The following is a 23,149-nucleotide window of genomic DNA, read 5'->3' on the forward strand; positions in this document are numbered from 1 at the left end:
ATGTTGCATGGATCGTAATGCCTTACAGTTGGGATCAAACAATCCCTTTGCCAGTTTAGTTTTTCAGGATACAATCCTTTGGCAAATGGCAGTGGTTTGGTTTAATTGCTCGCTATGAAGACAGTAGAAGGAGGCTTCCTGCGTGGAGCACAGCTATTGGCTACTGAATAATGAATTAGAATAAATGCAAAATGACTACGAAGCCATTTTGCCCTACAGCAGATGGATGCTTAAGCCTCTGAGAGAAGATCAGTGGAACTATTTAGCTCTTTGTGTTGTTTTAGTGTAAAAGGCAGTCTGTTCCAAATCAGGAGAGGAGTCTGTGAAGAATATTTACGTTTCATTGGACTAAAGCAGTCTTATATAAGTTTGCATCAAAAGCAGTTGATGGGCTATTGCAAATTCATAACAATTGTCTATTAGTCTGGTTCTAATAATTTTTCCTTGGCATGTAATCCTGTTTAATTAGATTCCACTATCTCTGTTGTTTCAAGAATCCATAAACTGGAGTCTTATATACCAGCTGCTAAAGCAGGAGTTACTGTCTAAATGATATTCACAATGAGTATTTGGAAGGTTTACAATTATAACCCTTGCTAATAAATTGTGCTATTTTCCCAACAGTTTTAAGTGCTAATCTTCAGAAGGCATTTTAAAATTAGCTAAAATTCTGTCAAGAGATTTACAAAAATTGTTAGCATGAAGATAATTGTGTCACAGTCCTTGGACTCCATCTCTGATTGTGTGCATAAATCAGAAAATGTCAGCTGTGTTTTCCCTTAATAATTATCCTTGCAGCAGTGTATTCCAGCTCAGATTACTATTATAATGTTGCTTGAGGTTTGTAAAACACAAGTTAGTTATTTCTAAAGTTTCCTGCTTATGAAAGAGTGTGCATTTCCAGAATAAGAAGTGGTTGGGGGTGGGGGGGTTACCATTTTATACACCAAGAGTAAGATCAACAAGAAAATAAGCATTCTACACCTTTTTTTTTCTGGTGTGCAGTCCTCCAAAGGAATAATGTTTTTCAGTTATAGCTTTGTTAAAGAGATCAGTTGGACAGTGTGTCCAGCTGTCTCAAAAGACCTGGCTAATGTGGGCGGCCTTGTGGCACCTGTGGGACTTGTCTTGTAAAGCTATCACAGTGTCACAGTATCACCAAGGTTGGAAGAGACCTCAAAGATCATCAAGTCCAACCTGTCACCACAGACCTCATGACTAAACCATGGCACCAAGTGTCACATCCAATTCCCTCTTGAACACCTCCAGGGATGGTGACTCCACCACCTCCCTGGGCAGCACATTCCAATGACGATTGACTCTCTCAGTGGAGAACTTTCTCCTCACCTCGAGCCTAAACTTCCCCTTGTGCAGCTTGAGACTGTGTCCCCTTGTTCTGGTGCTGGTTGCCTGGGAGAAGAGACCAGCTTTCTTGTAACCCTCTTCAGATACTGGAAGGCCACAATTAGGTCTCCTTGGAGCCTTCTCTTCTCCAGACTGTGCAACCCTAACTCTCTCAGTCTGTTGCCAGAGGAGCTCCAGCCCTCTGATCATCCTCATGGCCCTTCTCTGGACACCCTCCAGCACCTCCAGATCCTTCCTGTAACAGGGGCTCCAGACTGGACAAAGTGCTCCAGTTGGAGTCTCAGCACAGCAGAGCAGAGCGGGAGAATCACCTCCCTCAACCTGCTGACTATGCTTGTCTTGCTGCAGCCCAGGTTCTGGTCAGCTTTCTGGGCTGCAAGTGCTCCTGTTGAGCTTCTCATCCACCAGCAACCCCAAGTCCTTTTCTTCAGGGCTGCTCTCAGTGGTGACACCAGGAAATAGACTGCTGGTGGGTTCTGAGCTACTCCTACAGGCTTTGCCATTTGACCCAAGAAACCAAAACTTGAATTGCTTTTCAAATGACTGTCAAGCAAAGGGGGCTTTCCTTTCCATCCAAGACTGAAACATACACCAGAAAGCTAAGCTGAGGAATGTTTAGATGTGTTTTGAAAAATACAACTTCACTTTTGCCAGAATCCTTGGGTTTTAATTTCCAGCTAGAGTGATTCTTTACTTTCTGTTGTTATGTGAGCCAGTTTTACAGGGCCAAAGAACAAGAGTCCTCTGGCCTGGATATTCACTGATTTTTCTAAGACTGTTATAATGACAGTCCTTGTTAATTTTATCACTTACCATAACTGAAAACACAGCCTTGCAAGCACACAGTCCTAGCTCTCAAGGGTTGCAGTAGGAAAAAAATGTCATGGTTTGTAAGTGTGAGAAGAAAAGCTTTTGAATGTGTACATCATCCTCATATTCATACATTCATCATCTATCTTTCTCATTTCTGGTCAGATGTTCCACCAGTGTGCTGTGTGTGGTGCCACAGATACTTGTAGATATCTGCAGGCTCACAGGATGTTAGGGGTTAGATGGGACCTCTGGAGATCTTCAAGTCCAACCCCCCTGCCAGAGCAGGACCATAGAATCCAGCACAGCTCACACAGGAACACATCCAGACAGGGATGGAAAGTCTCCAGAAAAGGAGACTCCACAACCTCTTTGGGGAGCCTCTTCCAGTGCTCTGGAACCCTTACAGTAAAGAAGTTCTTTCTCATGTTGAGGTGGAACCTCCTGTGCTGTAGTTTCCATCCGTTGCCCCTTGTCCTATTACAGGGTGCAAGTGAGCAGAAGCTGTCCCTGTCCCTTCCTTCCTGACCCCCGTCTCTCAGATATTTATAGACATTGATTAAATCCCCTCTCAGTCTTCTCCTCTCCAGACTAAACAGCCTCAGGTCTCTCATCCTCTCCTCATCAAGCAGTGCTCCAGTCCCTTCAGCATCCTTGTAGCCCTCCCTTGGACTCTCTCCAGCAGATCCCTGTCTCTCTTGAAGTGGGAAGACCAAAACTGGATGCAATATTCCAGGTGTGGCCTCACCAGGACAGAGTAGAGGGGGAGGAGAACCTCCCTGGATCTACTGGTCACACTCCTCTGAATGCACCCCAGGATCCCATTGGCCTTCTTGGCCACCAGGGCACATTGCTGTCCCACAGAGAACTTGTAATAATCCACTCTCCATCTCCCTTTCCAGATAGTCCTCATGTAGTTTTAGTTAAGGTCTCATATGATAAATAAGACATTTGTTTATATGTAAAATCCCTTCTCCACTCACTCGCTTTTTGGTTAATTGAAATCCTTCCAGGTATTTATGCTGGGATCCTTAAGCCATTTTTTAATATATAGAATATCTTCTCCACTGTCTTGCTTTTTGGTTAATTTAAACCCTTCCTAGCTAGACTCCTTTAAGAAGTAGTATTTAGGCTTTTGTGGCTTTTCTGACATACAATGGTGGTTTGACTTATGATGGCTGTGTAGCTAATTACATCTCTGTACTTATTTTTCCTCCTGCACTTCTCAAAGGCGATATTTAGTCTCGTATCAGCCAGCACTATGGGTCTGCCAACAGTGATGACATATGGAGTACTGTATAATTATTGAATCATAGAGTTAAAACTTCTAGACTTTATCTATAGCCACAGAAAATAACTTGGCAGCATGCCACAAAAACCTTTTTTTTTTTTTGTCACTGCTTGTGTTTTGATTTTTGGTTTTTAACTTTAGCTACTGCTCAGGATGAAGCACCTGGGAGGTCAGTTGCTCATTGTCCTTAAATCTGTGAGGTATTATAGGCCAAAATGTACTGCCCTGTGCAAGATGTTTATAGATACTAGATGGATAAGGAACTGGCTTGATGGCTGCACCCAAAGAGTGGCTGTCAATGGCTCCATGTCCCAGTGGAGGCCAGGGACAAGCGGAGTCCCTCAGGGATCAGTCCTGGGACCTGTCTTGTTCAACATCTTTGTGGGTGCCATGGACAGTGGCATTGAGTGCACCCTCAGCAAGTTTGCTGATGACACCAAGCTGTGTGGTGCAGCAGACATGCTGGAGGGAAGGGAGGCCATCCAGAGGGACCTGGACAGGCTGGAGAGGTGGGCACAAGCCAACCTCATGAGGTTCAACAAGACCAAGTGCAGGGTCCTGCATCTGGGTCGAGGCAATCCCAGGCACAAATCCAGGCTGGGCAATGACTGGCTGGAAAGCAGCCCTGAGGAGAGAGACTTGGGGGTGCTGGTGGACGAGAAGCTCACCAGGAGCTCTCAATGTGTGCTTGCAGCCTGCAAAGCCAATCAGATCCTGGGCTGCATCAGGAGAAGTGTGGCCAGCAGGTCGAGGGAGGTGATTCTCCCCCTCTACTCAGCTCTGGTGAGACCCCACCTGGAGTACTGCCTTCAGTTCTGGAGCCCCTATTACAAGAGGGATGTGGAGGTGCTGGAACGTGTCCAGAGAAGGGCCACGAGGATGATCAGAGGCTGGAGCACCTTTTCCTTATGTGGATGTTACCTCTCCTATGAGGACAGACTGAAGGAATTGGGGCTGTTCAGTCTGGAGAAGAGAAGGCTCCGAGGTGACCTAATTGTGGCCTTCCAGTATCTGACGGGGACCTACAAGAAGGCTGTGGAAGGACTTCTCAGGATCTCAGGTAGTGATAGGACTAGGGGGAATGGAATGAAGCTGGAGGTGGGGAGATTCAGGCTGGATGTGAGGAAGTTCTTCACCATGAGAGTGGTGAGACCCTGGAATGGGTTGTCCAGGGAGGTGGTTGAGGCCCTGTCCCTGGAACAGTTTAAGACCAGGCTGGATGAGGCTCTGGGCAGCCTGATCTAGTGTGAGGTGTCTGTGCCCATGGCACAGGGGTTGGAACTAGATGATCCTTGTGGTCCCTTCCAACCCCCTGACTGATACTATGATACTAAGCCATTTCATAGCATAGATAATAGAATGACCTCAGTTTTGCTGCTGATTTAATACTTCAGAATGTAAAGCTCACTCTGGTCATAGTTTACTGAAGTTTCAATATTTCCTAGATGTATTGTCCAGGGTATTCTCCTGATCTCAAATTCATTCATGCTGGTAGCCTTTCTTATAAAGCAATAAACTTTCAGACAATCTATAAATGTAAACATTTTGGAGAGTAAATCTTGTGAAGAGCGACTGAAGGAGCTGGGGCTGCTTAGTTTGGAAAAGAGGAGGCTGAAGGGAGACCTCATGGCTGTCTACAACTTGCTGGAAGGAGGTTGTAGAGAGGTTGGTGCTGGTCTCTTCTCTCAGGTCATTAGTGATAGAGCAAGAGGGAACAGCCTCGAGCTGCAGCAGGGCAGGTTTAGACTGACCTGTAGGAAGAATTTTGTCCCATCAAGAGGGGTCTGGCATTGGAATGTGCTGCTCAGGGAGGTGGTGTAGTCCCTAGTGGATGTGTTTAGTGGTGATTTGGATGGGGTGCTTGGAGATACGGTTTAGGGGTGAATGCTGCAGAGTCGGGTTCTGAGTTGGACTTGGTGATCCTGAGGGTCTTTTGCAACCTGAGTGTTTCTGTAGTGATTGTGTAAGGAGTGAGCACATACTGAGACCCATGCAGAAGTGGCTATTTTAGTTCTACAGGTCTGCTTCCATTTGGTATTTCAGATACCCTGCTCTCTTGTCACTGAGAGAATCCAGCTCACTCTTTTGGATGATTTCAGCTTGAACTGGAAAGCAGTGGGTATGATTGATGCTTGCTCACTCTCCTGTTCAATATGCACGCAGGAACTGGTGACACAGCACTGAGTTTTTAGCTCTTTTCTTTCTCCCCCTAATGGTGAAATTATTTGCTCTTCAGCTACTGCTCCTTGGGTGAGAGGTATTTTGCTAAAAGGAACTGGGAAAGACACCATCCAGAAAAAAATCTCAGAAAAGCTAGGCATAAGTTCATCTTTCTGCCAAATGAATTGGTACAACATCTGTAATCTGAGTCTATAGAATTTGTTCCATTCTTTTGTTCTGGCCTAGCTATTAATTTTCACGTTGTGTTTTTCAGTTGAGATGGAATATTTGTCTGTGGAAGGCTACAAAATCACAGCATTTCCCTTAGAAATGGGCCACCTCTGTTGCCCTTCAGATGAACACAGTATAGGCCAAGAAGAAATACCAGCTGAACTTAGCTCTTTTCAGCATTTTCCACTTTGAGAGCATCAGTTTGTACAGTACAGGGAACATTTAGTTGTGTTTGATAAAAACCTTGTGTGCTTTGCATTCTCTGTTTCTATGTGGCTTTATGCCACAAGGTCAAGTGAAATGAGCTGTGTGATCTTCAGATTTTCTGAACATTTCTGGGCCTACAAGAAAGCTGGGGAGGGACTTTTTAGGATGTCAGGGAGGGATAGGACTGGGAGAATGGAACAAAACTAGCAATGGGTAGATTGAGATTGGATGTTAGGAAGAAGTTCTTCCCCATGAGGGTGGTGAGACACTGGAAGAGGTTGCCCAGGGAGGTGGTGGAAGCCTCATCCCTGGAGGTTTTGAAGGCAAGGCTGGTTGTGGCTGTGAACAGCCTGATCCTAGTGTGAGGTGTCCCTGCCTGTGGCAGGAGGGTTGGAACTGGATGATCCTTGAGGTCCCTTCCAGCCCTGACAGTTCTATGATTGTATGAACCTGTGCTGAGATGCTGGTGGCACAGAATTGTTAAGTCTCCCCTCATCACAGATATTTTCAGTTTATTCTTTAGTAATTATTATTGGTGATTTAAATCTCTCTTGTGTATTTTAAATTTCTGACCTGCCTGTACATGCTTGGAGATGAAGGTCAATATGTGATGACCTAAAGAATGGAATACCTCATTGTAGAGCTTCCCTGTCTTTCTCCTATAAACCCTTGGAATTTTTTGGTGGGAGTTTGCCACATAAGGACAGCTCATTGGGTAAACAAAGAAAAAAACATTAGATTAGCCATGGGCAACCTGGTCTAGCTGAGGATGTCCCTGCTGACTGCTGGGAGGTCAGACTACCTGGTGAGGGACTTTTTAGGGTGCAGGTGGTGGTAAGACAGGGAGGATTGGAGCAAAACTAGAAATGGGTAGCTTCAGATTGGATGTTAGGAAGAAGTTCTTCCCCATGAGAGGGGTGAGGCGCTGGAACAGGTTGCCCAGGGAGGTGGTGGAAGCCCCAACCCTGGAGTTTTTTTAAGGCCAGGCTGGATGTGGCTGTGAGCAACCTGCTGTAGTGTGAGGTGTCCCTGCCCATGGCAGGGGGGTTGGAACTGGAACATCCTTGAGGTCTCTTCCAACCATAACAATTCTATGATTCTATGATTCTAGATGACCTTTGGAGGTCCCTTCTGTCCCGGACCACTCTATGATTCTATGATAAGGTTTGCTACTGATACTTAAACCAAGCATCCTTTTTGTCTTAAGGAAAAAGACTGCAGAGTTCCAAATGTGGATTTGTTTGTTTCTCCTGCTCATAAATGTATTGTTAAAACCACGAAAGCTTCTTTATTAAAAAGTCTATACTTTCATTAAAGGATATTGAGAGTTTAAATGTGAATTGGACAAGCTAAAATGTCTTGTTTGGCCATTTACAAATACCTGATTATTTCCTTTCCAGTAATGCTTTTGTAGACTCAAATTGAAGGCAATTATAAAAATAAAGAATCAATGCCCAACAGAATTAACGATAGGAAGCTTGTATTGTGTTAATTACAACTCTCTTTGAGATGTGGACTGGAAAATTAATTCAGATACCTAAAAGCTGTCAAAGCAATATTATCAAATAATAGCACTCTTATTTTCTTTAAAGCTACTGCATGAGGATCCTGACAATCCTGGCTTCAAGGCTGTTAGCAATAGCAACTGTGCAGCTTGCAAGTTGTGTTTCTTTCGCACCCATACAGCAAAACTATGCCTCCCAGAGGGGACTTTTGGTATTGGAGAAAGGTGCAACCTAAAAGCATCTCTTGTTGAGGGAGCAGAAGAAAAGAATCAGCACTGTGGATCAATGGAACCAGTCATACACTTGATAACAATTAACAGAAGATAGCAAAGTTTTCTTTCATTTACAGTCACTAAATGCTTGACTTGTTGTTGCCGGTAGAAATACCGGCGAGGTCTAATCTGGGAGGAAACCTTAAGTGGTTGAGGTGCCTATAAACAACCTCTGTAGCTTCTGTTGTGCTTGTAAAATGAAATGAAACGGGAATTAAGTCTGATGGATTCGTTCCAACAACGCTGCCCATTTCCCTGGGACAGGATTTGTGACTTTTGTTATCATTCTAAAAGGCATGTTTAGATTTCTCTTCTCATCTGTGTGTTAGTGCGTAGTAGCTTTGTAGCCTTGCATGTTGATAAAGGAAAAATTAATTTCTCCTCAGAGAATAAAATAATATTAACCAAAAAAAAAAGAAGAGTAAAAAGTCCATACATTTCATTGTGGAAAGTTGATAAGATAATTTCCATGGCAACCATATAATAAGATTCCTGTTTACTTTGTTTCTGAGTTCTCGGTGTCTTCTTTACGACTCCTGTGTAATTAAACTGGAATGTATCATACGGGATTGCATGAGAGGAGCCAATTCGGTCTGCCTGCTGTTGAATGATGTTAATGCAGGTGCTCCATAGTGTCTGAGAGCCTGACATGGATTTCTCTGTTTGTGGCAGGACTGTGAGAAACTAGAAAATAATTTTGACGACATCAAGCACACGACTCTTAGCGAGCGAGGAGCACTTCGAGAAGCAATGAGGTAAGTCTGGGTCACCATGGCAACAGTCACAGATGTGGTAAAGAAAGAGTCATTCTTCATTATTGGGGGAACAAATGAGTTCATTGCCACCATTCAGCTCTATTCTCTAAGGTATTAATTTGTCAGTGGAGAGGCTTCCCTTGAGGCTGTACTTTGGTTTTGAAGCTGCATAAATGTTAAGCCTGACTGCACAGTAAAAAACGTAAATGTTTAATTTGTTATTTAAAATGCTTAAGGGGTGCCTTGCTTTGTGTTTATACTAAACTGGGAGCCAATGAAAATATTGTTCATCTAAATTCTGTGAGTGTTAAAGCAATTGTACAACGGTGTTTGAACAAACCTGACTTTGCTTTTAAATTGAATTTGATTTTCATGCATGTAGTTCCTGCCTACTCTGATTTTTATCACCAGATTTAGACGATTTTGGGTTTGCTAATGGAATATTAAAACCCAGCTGGTCCTTCACTCTACTGCAGAAATGTATATTTTGCTTAATATCCTCCTATCAATGCTTGCTAAGTATATGTACATGTACAGTCAGCACATGAATCTTCTGTCACTCTTCCTTGTGCTGTAGAGTATGGGGGGACAGGACTCCAAAGAAACTTGCTGGCTGTAAGACCTGGAAAAGGGAAAAATTACTCTGATGAATTTTCTGAAGTAACTCACCAAATAACCAGGAAGATGTTAATTATGTTGTCATCTGTGGGTCAGAAAATTATAATACCTTGTACATGTAAAGGTTTTGAAAGTTGGAGAGTAAAAGCTAATGATGCAAAGTAGTAAAATTATAGAATCATAGAATTGTTAGGGTTGGAAGGGACCTCAAGGATCATCCAGTTCCAACGCTGCTGCCATGGGCAGGGACACCTCACACTACATCATGTTACACAGAGTCACATCCAGCCTGGCCTTGCAAACCTCCAGGAATGAGGCTTCCACCACCTCCCTGGGCAACCTGTGCCAGTGTCTCACCACCCTCATGGGCAAGAACTTTGTCCTAACATCCAATCTGAATCTACCCATTTCTAGTTTTGCTCCATTCCCCCCAGTCCTATCACTCCCTAACACCCTAAAAAGTCCCTCCCCAGCTTTCTTGTAGCTCTCTTCAGATACTGGAAGGCCACAGGTAGGTCTTGTCACTTGCCTGATACCAGACTTCTTAGTCTTGTCCTAACACAGTAAAAAGTGAAAGAGAAAAAAACAAAGGGCCACAAAGCAACAAAAGAAAGAAAACCCAAGACAGCAACAAAAAACCCACTGAGAATCTTCTTGAAAGACTAATTGCAGCCATTTGCTTTGATTGTGTTCATAATCCCTTTAAAATTTATGGCTATGTGTGAATGGCTTTATTTGCATGATTGACTTTATGTCCGTGGTGCTCTAGTCTGGTGTACACTGCTAGGAATAAATGTTTATAGAGGGATTCTGACTTGAAGTGCAACCTGCCTAGCTTGAAGCTTTTCTCCATACCTTCAAATCATGTGATTTCTTTTCTGAGCATGTTGCAAGTAACTGTAAAAATCATGGCATTCACCTTTTTGATTGTGATTTCTGGGTTTTTGCTCATTTTGCTTCAGACAGAATCACAGAGACATTCAGGTTGGAAAAGACCCTCAGAATCACCTGGAGCACTACTCCACAAGGGTCACCCCTAAACCATAGCCCCAAGCACCACGTTCAAACCACCTTTACACACATCCAGGGTTGGGGACTCCACCACCTCTCTGGGCTGGTCATTCCAATGCCTGACCACTCTTGACGGGAAAAAATTCTTCCCACTGTCCAGTCTGCAGCTTGAGGCTGTTCCCTCTTGTTCTATCACCTGTGAGCAGAGACCATCACCAGCCTCTCCACAACCTCCTTTCAGGGAGTTGTAGACAGCCATGAGGTCTTTTCCAAACTAAGCAGTTCCAGGCCCTTCAGTCATTCTTCATCAGATTTGTTCTCCAGGCCCTACACCTATATACATCTAGGGTTTTCTCCTTACGTGGTCCATCATCTGTGTTTGTAAATCTTTTGTGTTGTGCCAGTAAATGGAAAATGATTTAAAATAAAGATATAGGGAGCTTTTGACTCAGGAACCTTCTTTTAGTATTCTCAACAAACTGAACTACAAGTTTCTGCTCCCCTGTAACAACGTTCCATGGGCTGGTCTGTGGCATTTTGAGACACATGACTCAGCAGAGTTAATATTGTTGAAAACTTGGGCTCTGATGGCTCTTTGGAGGTAAACACACAGCAGCAAAGGGAGCCTTGGCATTTCAAATGTCCTGTCTCTGTTACAAGGACTGTGTAGAAGATTCTCACGAGTCTGTGCTGTGCATACAATAAAAATCACTTCATAATCTGACAAATGTCTATCCTGGCTGTTTCTGCTAGTGTGCAAGCTATTCTGAGGAATAAGCATTGGTTGTGAAGGGCGAAAGGCAGTGTACAGAGGGCCACAAGATTGTTCAGAGGGCTAGAGCTCCTCTCCTATGAGGATGGGCTGAGAGACTTGGGGTTGTTCAGTTTGGAGTAGAGAGGCCTCTGAGGAGACCTCCTTGTGGCCTTCCTGTATCTGAAGGGGGCTACAGGAAAGCTGGGGAGGGACTTTTTAGGGTGTCAGGGAGTGATAGGACTGGAGGGAATGGAGCAAAACTAGAAATGAGTAGATTCAGATTGGATGTTATTGAGAAGTGCTTCCCCATGAGGCTGGTGAGACACTGGAAGAGGTTGCCCAGAGAGGTGGTGGAAGCCTCATCCCTGGAGTTTTTGGAGGCCGGGCTGGATGTGGCTGTGAGCAACCTGCTGTAGTGTGAGGTGTCCCTGCCCATGGCAGGGGGGTTGGAACCTTGAGGTCCCTTCCAGCCCTGACTGTTCTGTGACTGTGTGTAATTCTCTTAATTGTAGTCAATATTATGTGTTGGGGTTTTTGTTACTTGTTTTATGGGAATAAAGAAAATACCTGAGTTATTAAGTGTGTTTTTGTAACATACTTGAGTAACACACAAAGGGTGCGAAACCTTGATGTAGATAGATTCATGCACGTAGGTCTACATATTTTCTAAATGTGTGCAAAAGACACATTTGGCCTTGGGTTTGCCTTAGGTTCAGGCTCTACAGGCTTTTCAACTACTACACAGCTGCATGTTAGAGTTGGAAGGGAGAACTTCAGCCTATTCCCTGACTGCAAAAACGGAAAGCAATATAAATTCTCATTGAATTCAAAAGAATAATGCTAAGGTCTATATAATTCATTGGATTGCGAATGGGATATAGAGCAGAGGAAGAAACAGTTCTCTTTTCTTCTTCTGTTGCTTCTGCTTTCAACTTCTCTCTCTCTCTCTCCCCCATGGCCTTGCCAGGGGATCTCTGTTTTGACTACTGTGTGAGGTACAGGGAAGGCGGAGGGACTGGGGGGGGGGGGTGAATGAATCCCTTGGATCCATCCAGTGGGGTCTGAGGAGTTTCTGTGTTGTTTTTAAATTGTAAATATCTCTATATTGTACATCCATTGCATATTTTGTACACATTCATTGCATTTCATAATTCTAGATTTTAGTTTGCTTGTCAATAGAGCTTCATTTGCTTCCATCCCAAACTGAGCTGGGCTGAGCAATTTATTTTGGGGGTAATTCTCCAAAGTAATTGGGGGGGGTGGCGGGGTAATTTCAACCCACCACATGACTCTATATCCTTGGTGACTGCATTTTTCTTACTGAGATCTCAAGATCATCTGTAGCATATAGAGTTTCAACGATGCACTTTGACAGGTTAAAGTTCACTTTGCTTTCCCGCATCTGTAGCGGACATTGAACGAGGCATGGGAGGACGTAGATTTGCTGGCTTCAGTGGCGAGATACCCTCCTCCTTTTGGTAGGGGAGGCATGTGGAGAGGGTTGCACATTGCACAAAGGCACTAAAATCATGTGGGCATGGAAACAACAACGGAAAAAACCCACTACTTGGACAGCTAAGTGAATATATGTGGATCTCAGATGAGCCTTAAGTTACGTGGGCAGTGTGCCCAAATCCTCTCTGATTTCCCAGAGTGGTATTACTGGTCTGCCAGATGAGAGAAACAATGAACATTTCCCCCCCAGTGCTCCTGTTTGGAACAAGACCTTCCATTTTAACTTTCTCTTTGAGAAAATGGTCAATTTAATATGGGTTTTACTACATTCCTAGTTTATGAATATCACTGTGCTCTCTGTAAACAGGCACTAATAGCTGAGAAGGCTCTTGTTCTTTTTTTTCCCCAGCTCTCCAAAAGCTGAATGGTATTTAAATTGAGGAATTCCATGAAAATAATATTTTCTTGTTTATATGTATGGATGTATGCAAAATAAACTTTCTGAAGGGTTTCATAATGATCGTTGTTGTGGTTTAAGCTTTCCTGCTAGCCCAAAAGCCCAAAGTGTAACAGACTTAGGTTGCCTCCCCTCTTCCCCCTTTCCCGTTAAGGAAAAGCAAATGAGGCAGGAGAAGAAAAGAAAGGGAAAAATGACAAAAGAAACAGTCTTGAATCAATTTGGAAGTAAAAAGGTAAATTTAACAAATTATACAAGGCATTTGAGTGAAAGGAAGGTTACAGAGAGATAAGGCAAAGGGGTAAATAAAAATATACACAAAACCAGGCACAGCTGGCCTGGATTCTCTTTAGATGTGGTCCTTAGGAGTCCAGAGCGGCATGGAACAGGCCCAACCACCTGTCTAACAGCTAAACAGTGTCAGCCTGCTGGGGAGGTGAGGGCAGGAGAAGAGAGCAAGGCAGAAAATGGCTTCCCCTTAAAAAGGGGAAGTAAGACTGGACCCCTGGGGACCCCTCCTCCTGGGAAGGGGGACCAAGTCTCTCTGCCCACCTGGGGCAGGTTTTTTTCAGACCACCCATCTCTTGGGCTGGGCTTAACCGGCTGCCATGGTTTAGTAGTCATGAGGTCTTGGGTAACAGATTGGACTTGAGGATCTTTGAGGTCTTTTCCAGCCTTATTGATTCTATGATTTTCTAGTTCTACTTTATATCTAATTTCAGACCTGGAGTAAGACACTGAGCTGATAGTAGTTTGCTTTTACTTGGCATTGGGAGAATTTGGTTTACTTATGACTGCACCTAAAATGGTAAAGCATTCAACTCAGTTAATGTTTTGCTGCCTTTGTTAACGTGCTCCAAATGGTTTGTTATTGTGTTTTAATGCAGCTGCAGGGCTTAAGTGAATAATAAAAATGAATTAGTTTTTTGAATGAAGGTTTATAAATGGGCAAACTTTTGCTTTGCATACCTTGACTGTGTATATGATAACATAATTAGATGCTTTCTGTGGTGATTTGGCATAGATTTATACCTACAATGTCAGGTTGCATGAGGAAGAGCATTAAGCTTTCATTGAACAGGACTCAATTTCTTCTTTATATGTAACCACTGTGAAAACAACAAAAGAAATCTGGACCCTAATCCTCAGTGAAGCTTGTAGAATGCTAGAAATTTACAGCAGCTCCTAGAATGATTTGGCTGCTATGAGGAATTAAGTGTTTGAGGAGGAGGAAGGGGCATAGCCAACAATGTTCACCCTGCTACTTTTTCCATAGGTGGGAAAAACAGAATGTGAATGGCTCCAGTAACTATCCCTCTGGGAAAGCAGGGTAAAGTAACCTTGAGGAGTCTTAAAAGCAAAAGCAAGAAAAACACAATGAACACCTCCCACCCCCTAAACTGTAGAGTAACTTTTAGTGGAAATGTGGAATAAGTACAAACCCAATTACTAATCCAGCTTTAGAAGAAGATAGAGTGCAGGGAGTTCCTGGGCTTAACAAGCTGAAGGACAAATTTCAGAAAGCAGAATACATCAGCTGGCAGGAAGGGATTTTTTTTTAACAGAATACAGAATGAACCAGGTTAGAAATAAACTTCGAGATCATCAAGTCCCAACCCCATCTAATCAACTAAACCATGGCACTAAGGGCCTCATCCAGTCCCTTTTTAAACGCTTCCAGTGGTGGTGACTCCACCACCTCCCTGGGCAGCACATTCCAGTGACCAATTTCTCTTTCTGGGAAGAATTTCTTCCTCACATCCAGTCTAAACCTCCCCTGGCACAGCTTGAGACTGTGTCCTCTCTTTCTGTCACTGTTGCCTGGGAGAAGAGACCAGCCCCCACCTGGCTACAGCCTCCCTTCAGGTAGTTGTAGAGAGCAATAAGGTCTCCCCTGAGCCTCCTCCTCTCCGGGCTAAGCAACCCCAGCTCCCTCAGCCTCTCCTCACAGGGCTGTGCTCCAGACCCCTCACCAGCCTTGTTGCCCTTCTCTGGACACCTTCCAGCATCTTAACATCTTTCTTAAACTGAGTGGTCCAGAACTGGCCATTGGCCTTCTTGGCCACCTGGGCACACTGCTGGCTCATGTTCAGCTGCTGTCCACCAGTACCCCCAGGTCCCTTTCTGCCTGGCTGCTCTCCAGCCAGTCTGACCCCAGCATGTACACTGCATGGAGTCATTGTTTTCCCACTGGATCTGTTCACTGGTTTTGTGTCCAGGCATTTGCTGTTCTCAAGAGAGAGAGCGATAGACTGGCTGAAGTTGGAAGGGACCAGCAGTCTCCAAGCTCCACTAAAATGATTTTGAGCATGCACCCCCAATGTGTGGATGTTAATTTCCTTATAAGTTGTATGCCTGTAGCAATGTGCTGGTATATCGTGTGCACTGCAAACCACACACATAGAATAGAAAATGAAAAATCAGAAGTTGGATAAAGATGCCAGTACTTTGAAAAACAAAACAAAGCAAAGCAATCCAACTGTTTATTAATGGTGCAAAGATTTTCTTCCAACATCCAAGTGGATTGTCTTGCACACATTCCATTTTGGAGATCACTGGTCGAGACCGACTTTCCAGCTGAAAGCAGGTTGCTCAGGACTGTGTCCAGCAAAGTTTTGTATGTCTCCAAGGGTGGAGACTTCACAGATGTTCTGGGCAAGCATCCTCACAATAACAGACTACCTCCCCAGATCCTTATTTCCCCCCCTTTTTTAAACTGAAGCTCCTTGTGTTTCAGTTTGTGCTGTTTGTTTCTGGTTGTTTCATTGGTCCGGCTCTGTTGTCTTTATTCTCTCACATCAGGTATTTATACATAGTAAGATCCCCTTGAGTCTTCTCTGCTGGTGGCTAAACACCTCCAGCTCTCTCAGCCTCTCACCAAGTGATAGACATCCCAGTCCCTTAATCACCACAGTGGCCTTTTGAGTGGCTTAACTCTGGTATGCCTGTTTCTCACTTGTCCTGGGGAGCCCAGCACAGAGCACACCACTCCAGGTGTGTCTCACCAGTGCTGGTCACTGGAGAAGGATCTCCTCCCTTGGGCTGTTGGTGATGCTTTACCTAACACAGCCCAGGATGCTGCTTGCCTTTGCTGCAAGGGCTGTCTCATATTCACATTGTCCTCCAGGATCCCCAGGGATTTTTCTTCAAAGCTTCTTTCCAGCTGCTTTGCCTCAGCCTATGCTGCTGCCTGGTCTTGTTCCTCCATAAGGGACTTCACTTGTGTCTTGTCTGTTAGTTTAGGTTTTTTTAATCCTCCTCCTAACTTCATGAGGTTTCTGCTTCCTCCAGCATTTTGAGGGCCCTCTGAACAGCAGCCCAAACTTTTGGAGTATCAGCCACTTCAGAAGATGATAGATTGCTTTTGAACATTACAGTAGTAATATGCTTTAGGCCTGTGTGTAGTGTAGATTTCATGAACCTGGTGTCAGACAAATGAAGCCATAATGCTTAACATACTTTGAATCTGATACTGCAATTGTTTACTTATCAACTGCATTGGTAAGCTACCATGATGGTTTATGGCAGTGGCAAGGAAAGCCTGCAGGATGCTGACTTGCATGAATAAGGGTATCACAAGTAGGAATAAAGATGTCATTCTCCCAGTCTACTCAGTGCTGGTCAGGCTGTACCTTGAGTACTGTGTGCAGTTTTGGTCCCTGCTATACAAGAAGGATGGAGGCAGGCTGGACAGGGTCCAGAGAAGGACACAAGAATGATCAGAAGACTGGCAGCCCTGTCCTGTGAAGAAAGGCTGAGAGAGCTGGGCTTGTACCATAACCATGTACAAGTACATACAGGGTGGCTGTCATGGAGAAAAGAAGGCTCTGAGGTGACCTTATTGTGGCCTTCCATATCTGAAGGGGGCCTACAGGAAGGCTGGGGAAGGACTTCTCAGGATCTCAGGTAGTGATAGGACTAGGGGGAATGGAATGAAGCTGGAGGTGGGGAGATTCAGGCTGGATGTGAGGAGGAAGTTCTTCCCCATGAGAGTGGTGAAGCCCTGGAATGGGTTGTCCAGGGAGGTGGTTGAGGCCCCATCCCTGGAGGTGTTTAAGAGCAGGCTCTGGCCAGCCTGATCTAGTGTGAGGTGTCTGTGCCCATGGCAGTGGGGTTGGAACTAGATGATCCTTGTGGTCCCTTCCAACCCTGACTGATTTTATGATTCTGTGAGGAGGGAGACTCCCTTTGTGCAGAGAGTCCCATGGTGAAGACAAGAGGTGATTGGCACAAGCTGCTACTGGGGAGATTTGGACCTGGATAGCAGAAAACATTTTGTCACCGTTCAAACTATCAGATATTGGAATAAACTGCCAAGGGAGGTGGTGGATTCCCCTGCATTAGACACTTTCAAGGCCCAGCTTGTCAGGCTGCTGGGCCAGTTCATTTAAATTGAATTCTTACCCTGGAAGGTTGGACTAGATGAACCTCGAGGTGCGTTCCAACCTGGTGTGCTATGAGCCTATCAATGAGTCCAGCTTGTAGGTGAGCAGACCTGTGGCCTGTCTTGTGGATGCTGACTGAGTCAGAATGCATGCAAGCTTTGCAGGTGAAAATTAAAGCTGGGTATTTTTGCACGGACTTCTGGTTAAGAAAGGAAGATTGAAACACATTGATTTGTACTTTCAAGTGGGGAAGGAAAGATAAAATTCATTTGTCTGTCTGGATCGGCCTAAAAAGACAGCAAACTACATTTGGAGTTTTCTTTTGCCTTCACATTTGCATATAATTTTGGATAATGGGAATGTGGGAGGGATGCTTCAACTGCGATTTTCAGTTTGATAGAAACGGTTCCTGTTAATGATGATATTCACTGTTGTCTTGACAACTGTATGAGCTGGAGTTAGGAATAATCAGGCCTCTTTAATATGGTCTAGACTCTCAGATGTATGTGCCAAACAGTTTCTATGGCTGGGCAGATCCCACGAAAATTGCCCTGTAAGAAGTTCCCTGATTTCACAAGGGGCCATTAGTTTGCAGGGTCATAGAATCCTAGAATAGAATCATAGAATCAGTCAGGGTTGGAAGGGACCACAAGGATCAGCTAGTTCCAACCCCCCTGCCATGGGCAGGGACACCTCACACTAGATCAGGCTGGCCAGAGCCTCATCCAGCCTGGTCCTAAACTGTTCCAGGGACGGGGCCTCAACCACCTCCCTGGACAACCCATTCCAGGGCTTCACCACTCTCATGGTGAAGAACCTCCTCCTCACATCTAGCCTGAATCTCCCCACCTCCAGCTTCATTCCATTCCCCCTAGTCCTATCACTACCTGAGATCCTGAGAAGTCCTTCCCCAGCCTTCCTGTAGCCCCCTTCAGATACTGGAAGGCCACAATTAGGTCACCTCAGAGCCTTCTCTTCTCCAGACTGAACAGCCCCAACTCCTTCAGTCTGTCCTCATAGGAGAGGTGCTCCAGCCCTCTGATCCTCCTCGTGGCCCTTCTCTGGACACCTTCCAGCACCTCCACATCCCTCCTGTAACAGGGGCTCCAGAACTGGACGCAGTACTCTAGGTGGGGTCTCCCCAGAGCTGAACAGAGGGGGAGAATCACCTCCCTTGACCTGCTGGCCACACTTCTCCTGATGCAGCCCAGGATCTGATTTGCCTTCTGGGCTGCAAGAGCACATTGAGAGCTCATGTTGAGCTTCTCGTCCACCAGCACCCCCAAGGTAAGCGATTTAAAAGCACAGGAACACAACAAGTCTGCAGCGCAAACTACAAAATACCTACTAACCAGCTTCACAGTATCACACAGTATCACAGTATCGCTTAGGTTGGAAAGGACCTCGAGGATCATCGAGTCCAACCTATCAACACAGACCCCATGACTAGACCATGGCACCAAGTGCCACGTCCAATCTCCCATTGAACACCTCCAGGGTCGATGACTCAACCATCTCCCTGGGCTGCTTGAGTCTCTGGCCTGAGACTTGGCAAATGCATATTCTGGCTTTATGTCAGGCAGCTTTGTTTTCCCAGTTTCAAAAGCCACATCATGGAGCTGTACAGTTAGAGAAATGCAGGCATGAAATGGGAGAGAAATGAGAACAAGGAAAAATGTCACCTTAAAAGTGCGCCTGCTTTCTTGTATCATTCTCAAGCTGTGCTGGGAGATGGCACCCAGCTCATTCACGTTGAAAGGGAAGGTGAATAACGAGGTAGGTGTAAAGGTAATTGCTTCTGGGTTCCTGATCCAGGCCTCGAGGATTCATCTATTCAAAGAAATCCTTCATGTTCTAGGGACGGGGAAGTCTGTGGAACGAATCACAGGATCACACAGGCTCACAGGATGTTAGGGGTTGGAAGGGACCTGGAGATCTTCCTGTCCAACCCCCCTGCCAGAGCAGGACCAGAGAATCCAGCACAGGTCATACAGGAACACATCTAGACAGGGCTGGAGAGTCTCCAGAGAAGGAGACTCCACAGCCTCTCTGGGCAGCCTGTTCCAGTGCTCTGTGACCCTCCCAGTGAAGAAGTTCCTCCTCCTGTTGAGGTGGAACCTCCTGTGCATGAGTTTATATCCATTGTTCCTTGTCCTATCACAGGGCACAAGTGGGCAGAGCCTGTCCCCTCTCTCTTGACCCCCAGCCCTCAGATATTTATAAACATTTATTAGATCCCCTCTCAGTCTTCTGTTCTCCAGGCTAAAATACCAGTGATCCCAATTAGCCACTAGCCCTGTGATTGATGTGTTTATTTGGGACTGAGGTAAGTTCCAATTTCACTTCAGCCTTCTATCTTTATATTTCTCTCTGGTGAAAGCTGCCAGGTACATATTTTTTTTTTTAAGGGAGAAATAAGTATTTGCCTCATATGTAATTAATAAGAATGTTGAGCTGCTTTCAAAGTGCCCAACACTACACCTCCGTCTTTCACCAGCATGTGTTCCTCTGATGTATCTCACCAACAACAACCCAATACCCTCTAACCCCAGGGCAAATACCTATTAGGAAAACCACTTTGAAATGTAGGCTTATTCATGCAGGCCCTATTTAGGCAAAATGACTGCTGAGAAGTTCTCAGAATGAAGTCAAAACAATCCACAAACCTGTAGAATTTAGAGACCAGACCATGCTCCCCTTAGAATTTCTTTCCAGTTGGGGGGTTGAAATTACACCCCAACTAATTTAGAGAACTAACCCCCAAAATAAAATTGCCAGACCAGCTCAGTTTGGGAGGGAAGCAAATGAAGCTCTGTTTACAAGCAGACTAAAATCTAGACATATGAAATGCAATGAATATGTACAACATACACAATATTTACAATTTATAAACAACACAAGGCCCACCCTGGACAAAACCAGGGGGTTACCAATAGCCTCCTCTTCTCCTCCCCCTTTCCTTTTCCCTCTACAAGGGAAAAGAGAAAGAGAAGAGCAGAGAGTAGGTTGTTAGTTACTTAGCCACAACAAGAACACAGCCAAGGTCAGCATCACTGAAGCGGAATAGAATGGAATGGAATGGAATGGAATGGAATGGAATGGAATGGAATGGAATGGAATGGAATGGAATGGAATGGAATGGAATGGAAGAAGAGAAAAGAGGAGAGGAGAGGAGAGGAGAGGAGAGGAGAGGAGAGGAGAGGAGAGGAGAGGAGAGGAGAGGAGAGGAGAGGAGAGGAGAGGAGAGGAGAGGAGAGGAGAGGAGAGGAGAGGAGAGGAGAGGAGAGGAGAGGAGAGGAGAGGAGAGGAGAGGAGAGGAGAGGAGAGGAGAGGAGAGGAGAGAATAAACCAGGTTGGAAGAGACCTTCAAGATCATCGTGTCCAACCCATCACCCAACACCATCTAATCAACTGAACCATGGCACCAAGCACCCCATCAAGTCTCCTCCTCAACACCTCCAATGGTGGCGACTCCACCACCTCCCTGGGCAGCCCATTCCAATGGGTAATCACTCTCTCTGTGAAGAATTTCTTCCTAACATCCAGCCTAAACCTCCCCTGGCACAGCTTGAGACTGTGTCCTCTTGTTCTGGTACTGGTTGCCTGGGAGAAGAGACCAGCCCCTGCCTGTCTACAACCTCCCTTCAGGTAGTTGTAGAGAGCAGTAAGGTCCTCTCTGAGCCTCCTCCTCACCAGGCTAAGCCACCCCAGCTCCTTCAGCCTCTCCTCACAGGGCTGTGCTCCAGACCCCTCCCCATCTTCGTTGCCCTTCTCTGGACACCTTCCAGCAACTCAACATCTTTCCTAAACTGAGTGGCCCAGAACTGGACACAGGACTCAAGGTGTGGCCCAACCAGTGCAGTGTACTGCTAGAGTGGAGAGCTGAGAAAGAGAAGAAAATAGTTTCTGCAACTAACTTTATGTTAGTTATCATATCTATGGGATTATTGAGACCTTATCATTATTTTCCCTTTACGTCCAGTGGTAACTTGTTTACATTCTACCACTTCCTACTCAAGATCTGTGGAAAATCTCCTAGGCATCAGCCTATAACTGCCACACCTATGTATGTATCTTGACAATTTAATAAAGTTAATGCATTATGAAGAGCCTATGGAAATAAGCAGGTGCTGGAGCATGTGAGTGTTGCTGGTTGCGTTTGGTGTTTCATAGGAAACCATGCGGAATGTCGGAGGCACTGGAGAACTTTCAGCAGTACTTCTGTAATACAGACCTGTGTGCCTATCAAAAATTAATTGAACTTTGTCCTGAGTACCATTTTCAAGGCAGAACTTCACTGTCATCTTTAGTGTACATCTTTAGTGCTGGGTGGATGGGCTGAAGCCGACAGGATGAGATTCAAAAAGGCCAAGTGCAGGGTCCTGCACTTTGGCCACAACAACCTTGTGCAGGCTACAGACTGGGGGTGAGTGGCTGGAGAGCAGCCTGGCAGAGAGGGACCTGGCAGTGCTGGGTGGCAGCAGCTGGACATAAGCCAGCTGTGTGCCCAGGGGGCAGGGAAGGCCAATGGCATCCTGGCCTGGGTCAGGGATGGTGGTGGCCAGCAGGAGCAGGGATGGAATTCTGCCCTGTGCTCGGCACTGGTGAGGCCTCACCTCGAGCACTGTCTGCAGCTCTGGAGCTCTCACTTCAAGAAGATTATTGAGGTTCTGGAGCAGGTCCAGAGGAGAGCAACCAGACTGGGGAAGGGACTGGAGGGAAAGTCTGATGAGGAGAAGCTGAGGGAGCTGGGGGAGACCTAATAGCATTCTTCCAGTATCTGAAGGAGGCTACAGGAATGCTGCAGAGAGACTGTTTACAAAGACGTGCAGTGACAGGATGAGGGGCAATGGCTTCAAACTAGAGCAGAGCAGATTTAGACTGGATATCAGGAACAAGTTCTTTACTATGAGGGTGGTGGAGCACTGGAACAGGTTGCCCAGGGAGGTGCTGGAGGTCCCGTCCCTGGAGATATTGAAGGTGAGGCTTGATGAGGCCCTAGGCAGCCTGATCTAGTTGGGGAGTCCCTAGTGACTGTGGGGAGGTTTGACTGGAGGTCCCTTCCAGCCTGGACCATTCTAAATTCATGGCTTTGGAATCTGTGTTACAATTATTACTTCTGTCGATATACTAAAATATGCTTTAGGCAAGATCTTGTGTACAGGATTTTACCCGAAACACTCCTGTTTTTCATAGCCTTTCTTTGTATGGATTACAGTGGTTGGACGATGCTTCAGGGCTGTTCTGTGTGTGGGAAACATATTGTTGATGTTTTCATGTATACTCTTCCCCCAAAAACATATTTGAGAGGGGAGAGGAGAAAACAAACCTCAGTTTTCTGTCACTTCAAGGGAGGGGAGGCTGGGTTTTGGTTGTTGTGGTTTTTTGTTGGTTTGGGTTTGTTTTTTTTTCAAGCCATTTAGTTTTATCATTTAAAGCAAAGAATTGGATAACAGTCAAAATGTTGCTATTTAGCAAACTGCAGGAGATGTTGTCTGATGTTGGTGGTGAAAGGGATTTTCAAAACCTCTGTGGCAGATGGTTTACCACAAAGCCTCCAAAGATGGCATGCAGTGGGTGCAGCATTATACCTTTCAGTGACTAATAGCCACTTGTCTGCAAACTGTTAGAGCAGAAAATTACATTACAGGACCTTGAGTTCACTCTATGAGTTCTCCCTTTGTTACTTTTAAAAATACTTCTGAAATTTGCTCTTTGCCACCACTGACAATCAGGGGGGAAAAAATGCTCTGGATTGCTAGAGGTGACTCCCAGGCGTATGAACACCTCAGTGTCATCAGCCTATACGCTAAGGAAAAGGTTTGGGTTGCTTAATTAAAAAGAAAAGAGAAAAGGAAAGAGAAAAGAGGAAC

General features: G+C 45.2%; 1 protein-coding gene across 5 annotated transcripts in view; it reads left to right on the plus strand.

Annotated features, from left to right (window-relative positions):
- Positions 1–23,149, plus strand: part of DPYD (dihydropyrimidine dehydrogenase) — a 609,010-nt gene that overhangs the window by 63,376 nt on the left and 522,485 nt on the right. For all 5 annotated transcript variants that reach the window (XM_068166235.1, XM_068166240.1, XM_068166238.1 and 2 more), the window contains exon 3: positions 8,514–8,596. In XM_068166235.1, the coding sequence (XP_068022336.1) occupies positions 8,514–8,596 (83 nt within the window). The remainder of the gene's footprint in view (positions 1–8,513; positions 8,597–23,149) is intronic.

Source organism: Melanerpes formicivorus, unplaced genomic scaffold (genome assembly GCF_026170545.1).
Source record: "Melanerpes formicivorus ecotype bairdi unplaced genomic scaffold, bMelFor1.0.p_v2 SCAF_99, whole genome shotgun sequence".
Lineage (NCBI taxonomy): Eukaryota > Metazoa > Chordata > Aves > Piciformes > Picidae > Melanerpes > Melanerpes formicivorus.